Here is a 9983-nt window from a genome sequence, read left to right on the forward strand (position 1 = left end):
CTACTTATAATGCTTGCAACATTACAGATCTAATGACGAACGGTACTAAGTTACTCATTTCCAAAACTATATAAAACACTCACAGTACTAAAAATGTCACCAAAAGTTATCCTGGAAACTGAAATTATAACTGTTGTTGATTTTTCAGCTTAGAATTCCACTCCGACTTCACCTTACCTCATAACTAGAGGATAGACACAGTTTGAATCTCTTTAAAGAACCTTCGATCTTACACCTGATTATAAATATCCTGATAATTATATTTTGTGATTGTATCTACTTATTGAACAGTGACGAGTATCGATTTGTTATGAAGATATTGATGAAGTACCGATATCTATCCTATTTGAAAGCATGATAGGTTGATTCCATACTAACGGTTTGAAAACCAGAAATGAGACCCATACCTTGAGGGAAAGGGGGGTATCATGTTTTAACAATTGCGTTTACGGAAGGACATTGGATAGCAAAAATTAATTCTGAAGTAGAGGGATCGTGGCTGCCTTATATAAGGACTACAAACTTGACATTTGTCGTAGGGAAAGACAGGCCGCCACGGTAAAATTGTGAAAAAACATTTTACGACAATAACCTATCACTGTAATCCGGTCTGTGCAGCCGGTGAATACCGTGTCATTACTGTTTCAAAACCGGTGTAAGCTTAAGGGATTCACTAATCTAATTTTTTCGGGAACTATAATTGTTTTTTAACACTCCACTCTACTCCAAAAAGGAAGGGGTAAAAAAGGACACTCAATAATTTGCTTGAAACCCTATGACGCCAAAAACAAGCTTACCTTTTGGGATGTTATTCGTTCTTTGTAATTCCTCCTTAGGAGTGAAACACCTTTTAAAAAATAAAGCTGTCTCCTGAATGTGTCGCTCTGCAACTATGGTTACAGGCAAAACAGACAATACTAATCGTGTCATTGACAGATAATTACCTGTTTCGGTGTAGTCCTCAACACTCATAACCTCATTTTTATAACTTTGGGGAACTGGAATTAATTTACAACTATCGCAAGTTTCTCGGTGAAGGAGTGTCCGCTAGTTTTGGAAAACACAGACACATACTGTCACTTTTTGACTTATCATTAACTTTAATTATAGAAAACTCATAAAACTTTAATCAACGAGGAGGGGAATCGCACTCAAGCTGTAGGGAACAAGATAGGGCTTCGCATTTAAATTGATTGTTTAGTTTACGAATATCTAATACCAACCTGAAGCAGATGTTCAATTCGCGTGACAAAGGCGAATAAAAATATTTAAATGTATTGAGGGTAGCTGGGATATTTCTTCTTTCTGGAGACTAAAACTGTATTTAGCGTCAAATACCTCTTGCACGCCACTGCGACGATAAGAAAACATTTTTGCATACAATCGAAAGAACCATTCAGTTGTCTCTCCTGGATTAATTTGTTTTCTCTTTTGGACTAGACAATATGTCATTGAATATACATTACAACTCAAACCCAAATCGTGAAGCGTATTAAAACTTATCGCTTTTCCTTTAAATGTGACTTAAACGCTTCACTGGTTTAGTTGCATCCAATTCAGTATGTGTAGGAAATAATTGAACTCTTTTCTGAGACTTCTTTATGCTCTTTTACCCAAAAAACCCTTTCTCAAGATTTAACAGAGGAGATTTAAAGCGCAAAAGTAGCATGATCTCTGAGGGGAACACCGTGTCATTACTGTTTCAAAACCGGCCATAAATAACTTCTTGGTGTAAACCGGGTATCAAACAGGGGAGTTGTGGGTATTTTTCATGAAGCACGCGGCAGAGTTAAAGGGAATCGAGCATCGAAGGTGTGAGCTGATCGACACGCATTTTTATTTGTAGCACCTCGGAAATGACATATCTAGCATTTATGGGGAAAAAATTTTATTATTAAATATATGGAGAAAGTTTAGGTACATAGAAACTTAGACTGTTCAAATGTCGCCTTTTTAAAACGATTGCTTATGGGACTAAGCATAATTTTAAATATCTTCAAACGAAATGCGAGATGCTCTGTAGGTGGCAACAGAACTCGAGGTGCAATGAATATGGAAGAGAGATGCTCCCTTTGAACAAGGTTGATTAACAACAGTTAAGGCAAAATCATTGAGTTTCTGGTCTATAAAATTAATCTTTTGACCCCAAAGAGTGACTAGCATCTAATTTTTCCATACAGTATCACCCTTCAAGCACACATTAAGGTCAGGAGAATAAAGGAAAAGATATCAACTAAAGAAGCTTTTGATTGTTTAACATATTCTCCTTGTCAGCACCTTAGAAAATGTTTGGAGAACAGTCTGAAGAATATGGATATTAATGTTAGGTTTTTCAGGGTAGTGGTTGCACCGTGGAGCGAATCGAGAGTTAGTCAGTGGCTGATCCAGGGGGAGGAGAGAGGAGATCCGGACACCCTTCCCCATCAGACTTGTGGGTAAATTTAGTACTCATCTAACGACGAAAAATGTGTAACGACAGGATCTCATTTTACGACTCTGGTTAAAGTATTTAAGATTAACTTATTTCAGACTCTTCTCAGCTCATTCAGGCTTTTGTGTACTAGTACAATTTGTGTTAAATGATCAAAACTTGGACCCCCTAATAAATACTCCTGGAATTCAAACGAATTTAGCTCAGCTTATGTTATCGACGCAGGCGCAAAATTGTAGAGCGCGTCAGTGGAATCGCGCGCTAAATTTAAAAACGAAAACAAGATGGCCGTCGCGGATAGAGCAGCTCTAATAGAGGAACTTTCCGATATTCAATACCACAAGAAGCGAGAAGTTGTGAAGATGAAGAATTTCGATTCTTTCTTTTGATAAGGGAGAGGCAGAGCCTTGTCCGCATTGAGAATTATTTCGAACGTCTTAAGCCACTCTGCTTTGTTTCACATTTTTAAAGTCATTTCGGGTGTCAAGAACTACAGTCGGCCGTTTGGAACGCCTGCTAGCTACTTGCCGAGGTCTGCACCCGGCTGCAGTCAGCATTTTACTCTGACGGTTTGAAAACCAAAAGTGTGACTCATACATTAAGGGAAAGGGGGATATCGCGTTTTAACAATTGAGTTTACAGAAGGACATTGAGTAGGAAAAATAAATTCGGAAGTAGATGGATCATGGCTGCCTTATATAAGGACCACAAACTTGACTTTCGTCGTAGGGAAAGACAAGCCGCCACGGTAAAATTGGGAATAAAGTAACATTTCACGACAATAACCTGCCACTGTAATCCGGCATGTTGCTAAAGGTTTGGTCTGTGCGTGCCTGCATGAGTGCGAGTAGTGTAAGGTATACATCACAAGAATGTGTTCAATTTCAAAGCTGGAAAGTTTAATCGAATAAAAATTAAACAACACAGCAATCAATGCAAACCATTAAGGTGCTTTTAACATCACTTCATAAGTCACGCAAGGTTATAATGATCTTAACATAAATAAAACATATCTAACTATGTTTCCGGCGAAAGAAATATCTCCATCAGCATTGCTTGATTAATAATCTGCCGTAAATTCTGCTATTACCGATCACTGTAAAATGTAGACAGTTTCACTTGTTTACTTAGTTATTTATTATTTTATTTATATTAAATCAAAGAGAATCAGGGAATACTTCTTATAATACTTGCAGCATTACAGATCTCATGACTAACGGTACTGAGTTTTCATTTTACACTCACAGTACTAAAAATGTAACCAAAAATTATCTTGGAAACTGAAATTATAACTGTTGTTGATTTTGCAGCTTAGAATACAACTCCGACTTCACCTTACCTCATTACTTGAGGATAGACACAGTTTGAATCTCTTTAAAGAACCTTCCATCTTACATCTGACTGTAAATATCCTGGTAATTGTATTTTGTGATTGTATCTACTTATTGAATAGTGACGAGTATCGATTTGTTATGAAGATATTGATGAAGTACCGAAATCTATCCTATTTGAAAAGTTGATATGTTCACCGCGCGCAGCCGGTGAAAGCATCATTTATATTCAAGTGAAGTAATGATCCTCCTAGAAAAACTTCAGTTTAAGAAATTGCAGGACAGAAGTCTAAAAAAAAAACGTTAAAATTTGGGCTTCGAAGGGCTTCGAACCCGTGCCTTGGGGCTACTACCAACTGAAGTTCAAAACCACGTGTTGGGAGCAAGGCAAACACGATTTAAATAAAAAATGTGCATCATTTGTCCCTTATCGTGCCAAGATGGCAATGTCGCCGTGATAGCTTGGTTCAGCAACATGGCGGTTTACTTTTCTATAGGGTTTCATTACATTTTATCTTATCCTGATACCTGTATTTTGTGAATGTAGCTACTTATTTTATAGCGACGAGTGTTTCAAACATATTCAGTTCTTTATGAAACAATAGCTATTACGCATGATGCTGTCATTTACTGAAAATTCACTAAAATGTTAATCCACAAGTCTTTGTTATTTTATTTTTGCGTAGGGTATACATCACAAGAATGTGTTTAATTTCAAAGCTGGAAAGTTTAATCGAATCAAAATTAAACAATACAGCAATCAGTGCAAATAATCAAAGTGGTAAATTAATATCACTTCATAAGTCATGCAATGTCATAATGATCTTAACATAAATAAAACATATCCAACTATTTTTCCGGCGAAAGGAATATCTACACCAGCCTTGATTGATTAATGATCTGCCGTAAACTCTTCCATTAACGATCACTGTAATATGTCAAATCGGTTGTTTCACTTGTTTTGTTATGTGTTATTTTATATATATTAAATTAAAGAGAATCAGGGAATACTACTTATAATGCTTGCAACATTACAGAACTAATAACTAATGGTACTGAGATATTCATTTTCAAAACTATATACAACGCTCACAGTACTTACTAAAAATGTCACCAAAAATTATCCTGGAAAGTAATAATCACAGCGTTACTACTTCGGAATGTAATTCTAACTGTTTGAGGGAAAGGGGGGTATCAGGTTTTAACACTTGAGTCTACGGAAGGACATTGGGTAGCAAAAATTAATTCTGAAGTAGAGGGATCATGGCTGCCTAATACAAGGACTACAAACTTGACATTCGTCGTAGGGAAAGACAGGCCGCAACGGTAAAATTGTGAAATAACATTTGACGGTAATAACCTACCACTGTAATCCGGCATGTTGCTTAAGGTTAGGTCTGTGCAGCCGGTGAAAGCATCATTTATATTCAAGTGAGGTTATGATCCTCCTAGAAAAACTTCAATCTAAGAAATTGCTGTATAGAAGACTAAAAAAAAAAAATAAAATCCAGGCTTCAAAGGATTTCAAACCCGTGCCTCGGGGCTACTAACAACTGAAGTTCAGAGCCATATATTGGGAGCAAGGCAAATACGATTTACTGCTTAAAAAAAAATTGTATCATTTGTCTCTTATCGCGTCAAGATGGCAATGTCGCCGTGATAGCCTGGTTCAGCAACGTGGCATTTTTACTTTTCACGAAGGGTTTCATTACATTTTATCATATCCTGATACCTATCTCTTGTGAGTGTATCTACTTATTTTATAGCGAAGAGTATTTAAAACATATTCAGTTCTTTATGAAACAATAGCTCTTACACATGATGCTGTCATTTTCTACTAAAATGTTAATTCACAAGTCTTTGTCATTTCTCGCTTTCACGAGGGTATTCTACCTGATTAATTTAATCAAAATAAAGGGACATAGAAGCCCAGTAGATAAATAGTAAAGCTCGCACTAAAAGATACTTGCCATCAAACCTGGACAAAAGTGACTGTATCCATAGTTTTGTAATATTTAGTTGTACGTGAAACAGTAACGATACGGACATGAGGTTCGTACTAAATGGTAGACGTAAAAGGAACTGCAGTTCTTCACCTTAATGGTGGATGTTCTCTTACAGTACAAGTCTAAGCCGTTGCAGAAGCAGACGGTCCTTATTACTTCTCCCTCATCCACTGTGGGATGATCGCCCATCAACCAACCTGGATATAGTGTACTGCAAGTGTAACGAGGTGAACATGTAGTCGGCATTGTTATTCCTGAAATGTTCAGGAAGCGATACCAACCGGAGTTCAGATTATTGTCACATTTTATATATCCAGTTTGGTTCTTAACGTCTCTGTCATAATCTTCCAGAACAGTGTAGAATTGGCACACATCAGCTGAAAGGTAAACCAAAAAAAAAATTACAATTAACACTTTTACACCATTAGCCTTAGTAAAAACAGATCAGAAACGTTTATGAACCACTCTCTCCAAGAGAGGACATGCTCCTCTCTCCTGCTGTTCCTTTTCTTGCCCTCTACAAGTGAAAATTAACTGCAGTTCGGGGAGGGCTTATTATTATTATTCAATGGTTACGAAAAAGGAAAGTGACAAAAGAGAATCCATCTGAAGCCAATATTTGTTTGTGTGTGTGTTTTTTTTACAAAATACCTTGAAGTAAGCAAGAGTGAATTGTCACTCTATGGCTATTTTTATCATCAGATTTAAACTCAGCATGCCACAACTGTAAGATCTTGGTTATTTTTTATAACATTCGAGAAAAAGTAGAAGACAATTTAATTACCTCTGCAATTGGTGCCGTCTCCAATGTATCCAGTGTGACAACGACAAACATACGATCCAATGGTGTTTAGGCAGTCAGCAGTTACATCGCAAGAGCAAAGATTTGTTTTACATTCGTCAATATCTAAGGAATCACAGATGTTAGAAATATATTTTAAAAGTAAAAAAATGAAAAGAAATAAATTATTGCGGTACTGCCGATAAAATGCCAAGGCGAACGTCATCACACTGATAGAAAGGAAGATCGTCAGAATGCTATAAATTTGGCGACTTTTCACTTTTGCCGCCAGAACTGGGCTGAAAGACGAGCAAAAGTCCTATATTTGTTATAAGGGCATTAAAAACAAAGAAGAGATTGTTGGCTGCGTCTGTCCAATTTCGCCTATCTCTGATAAATCCATGTTTGCAGGTACAGACGAATGTTATTATACGTAGCTTCACGTGACAATTGCGAGGAGTTGTTCAGGCGCATTCCTCGATACTTGTTACAGACTGAAAGAAGGAGAGGAGGAGGGATAAAGAAGGAAGGAGATATTTTTTATTAAAGGCGCTAAAGTCAGTCTGTCATTTTTCTTCCGATAGCCATATAACCTATGCAGATTGCACTCAAGAGAAACATGGAAAACAAAAATTAAAACAAAAAAACACCTGATAAAATTAAGAAAATTTCAAAGCTACGTTAACCACCATAGTGGCAGTCGTGTATATTAACATAAAAATCCTATTGAAATTTTTGCCAAATGATTCTGAAACGTGCCTTTTTCGCAATATTCACCCTCGAAACCAGGAGGGCATAAGCATCGATATCCCTTTGACGTAAAACCAGACTGACAAACTGCATTATTTTGGCACAAGGAATTCTTATAGCAGACACTCTAAAGGAAAACAGAATTACGGTAAGGTCAAATGAATGACTGAATGGGTAAAGAAAATGACGAAGGGAAGATGGAAGGTACACGTGATAGATTAAATATGAAGGCAAACTAACCATATAGCGAAAAGATTAAAGAATGCAGAACCAAAGAAAAAATTAAAGAGTCAATGAGATTGAATAACAAGCGCATTCAAGCTTTCCCAAAAAGAACAAAAAGACACGTTTCAGAATCTGAGTAACCAATTACTCACCTTCGAACCGTGATAATAAAAATCGCCATCATGTATCAGATCACCGTCATATTTCATATGAGTGGCATTATTTGCTTCACAGATATAGCCTATTCCCCCAAGTTCTGCATTTTTCTTGAAGTTCAGACTGACGCAGTCGTCGTTCAGGTAGCAAAAAAGTACGCAGTAATCCAAGTTATTGACGATTACGCTTTGGATAACATGATTTATTAAACGTCTTCCGGGAAAGTTGTAGTACTGTGGAAACATCATTGTCCGATTTCTTTCTAAAATAAATCAGACAAACGGCATCATCATCAACACCGTTCCTGCGTTTTATAGACCGCGAACAGCGGCTTCTCCCTTCAGCCTCCATCCTAATCCAACCAATCAGGGCTGTCGAATATCAAAGGCCTGCGCAGACAGCGCCCCCCCCTCCCCTTCACCCACCACCATTAAATCCTAACTGTAGCGTAAACCAAAGAAAAAGATGGTACCTGTACAGTTGCTTCCATCGGTAATTACCTCAGCCTGACAAGCGCAAAATCGTGATCCCCTGATGTTTGTGCAGCTGCTATTTATTTGACAAGAATGGTTTCTTATACACTCGTAAACATCTATGGAATGAAAGCGGTGTAATTAGAGAAAACAAGGAATGAAAAAAATAAAAAGTAAAAAAAGAGGAGAGAAAGACGGAAGGAAAGATAAAAATAAAGAAAGATAGGAAGAGAGAAACTTAACAAGCAAGCGAAAGCATGCAAGAAAGAACAGGAGAAAGACAGGAAACTATGAAGCAAGTGCTTTCATCATCTTGATTAACAAGGGTAAGTAACTTTACCCGCACATGAGTGCCCATCACCAGTGTACCCTTCCGTACATGTACACTTATAGGAACCATAAGTGTTAGTACAGTTTGCATTCGGGTCGCAGTCATGGTTGTCTTCTTTGCATTCATCCGTATCTAAAATGCAGGGGAGAAACAGTTATTCAAGCCAAAGAGAAAGAAAAGAAATTGAAACTGGCTTTATTCAAATGAAAAAGAAACCAAAACTAAAACGAAACCCTTAAAGCTACTTGTTCACAGACTGCCGCTTACCCTCGTTAATCATGTCGCAGTAAATCAATACTGCCTTCCCACTGCTGGTTGGATCCAGCCAGTACTTGCCGCTGATAGTGTCTTTTCCTTCACTCGCCTTTATTTCGCGACAAGACAACGCTGGTAAATCAGAAATAGAACCCAAGGGAGCTGCAATGAAAGTATGGTTGTTTGTTTTGTTATGTTTTAGGCGGAATAGTTTTTTTCCGTTGTTTCTCAGAACCAACAACAAAGTAAATGAAAAATTCACATGGCATGAATGAGAAAAGTATCAAGAATATGAACTTAACCGAGAGGGTTGACGATTGCAAGGGTAATGACATTCATTATCGTAATTCTAACAATATAATAGTAAAAACACGACGATATCCTTCAAATGAGAACCTTTTTTGTCAGGTGCAAATCTACCTTCAATTTGAAGCAGAGTACACAACAAGAGAAAGAAGCAAAAGTTGGGCAATGATAATCCAAGAAGAGACGGAGTTTGTCAAGGATAGAGAGTATTGCTGATAAGAGTCTGAATGAGGAAGATACATCGTACTCTTATCTCTGCCTACTTACCTCTGCCGTTCAGTCGCCGGATGTAAAACCATGCAGGTGCTGAGAAGAAATTTTGCGGTCTTGCTTCCTTGGTGCAGTTATTTAATTCACATATCTTATATTTTCTATTGTAGTTATAGCTCTGACACGTGATCTCTTGTCCACATTTCACATCGCAGAGATGTGGAGCCGCCACCGACCACCTTTTAAAGACGGATCGCTTGAGAGCCATACCTTGTATGTTTACCTCTGTCCTGCATTGATCAATAGCATTTCCATACTCAATAGTAGAGAGGAAGAGGAGGACTGGTAAGTGGCGAAATATCCACAGCATAATTCTTTTCATCTGTTGAATCGGCAAAATTGAATTAAATGCATTGCCTCGTTGTAGATAAACGAACATTGAAAAACTATTTCCAAAGGTTTCAGAGTCCTTTCAGGGTAAATTCCAACCGGTAAAGTTGACAAGGAATGATTTATTCTTGTCAACTAGTCTAAACTAGCTATTTAACGTTGTTTAACGAGTTGTCCTTACAATTACTGCCGAACTAACTTAGACTAGATTGTAAAACCGTGCGCTGTAAAAACAGATCGTTACCGAAAAAAATGATAAAGATTCCGAAAGAGAGCTTCTTGTATTTGTTTTGAACTTTGTGCTCAGAGATGAATTCGTATCATAACTGTTCTTTTCG

At 37.4% G+C, this 9983-nt stretch overlaps 1 protein-coding gene across 1 annotated transcript; it reads right to left on the reverse strand.

Moving 5' to 3' along the window:
- Positions 1 to 5777: 5777 nt before the first annotated feature.
- LOC131779278 (uromodulin-like) lies at positions 5778 to 9078 on the reverse strand. Its single transcript, XM_066165417.1, has 8 exons — positions 9042 to 9078; positions 8752 to 8901; positions 8494 to 8616; positions 8153 to 8272; positions 7677 to 7942; positions 7264 to 7426; positions 6553 to 6675; positions 5778 to 6145 (listed from the first exon to the last, which is right to left on the reverse strand). Exons 1-8 carry the CDS (start codon positions 9076 to 9078, stop codon positions 5778 to 5780), a joined length of 1350 nt encoding a protein of 449 aa, XP_066021514.1.
- Positions 9079 to 9983: the final 905 nt, after the last annotated feature.

This window comes from Pocillopora verrucosa, chromosome 4 (assembly GCF_036669915.1).
Source record: "Pocillopora verrucosa isolate sample1 chromosome 4, ASM3666991v2, whole genome shotgun sequence".
NCBI classification, from domain to species: Eukaryota; Metazoa; Cnidaria; class Anthozoa; order Scleractinia; family Pocilloporidae; genus Pocillopora; species Pocillopora verrucosa.

Coding starts and splice junctions, on each gene's coding strand:
- LOC131779278 (XM_066165417.1), bottom strand. CDS start 9,078: ATGAATGTCATTACCCTTGCAATCGTCAACCCTCTCG. Junction 7,943..8,152: donor CGATGGAAGCAACTGTACAG/GTACCATCTTTT, acceptor GATTTATTTTAG/AAAGAAATCGGACAATGATG. Junction 6,676..7,263: donor AATTTCAATAGGATTTTTAT/GTTAATATACAC, acceptor GTGATTCCTTAG/ATATTGACGAATGTAAAACA.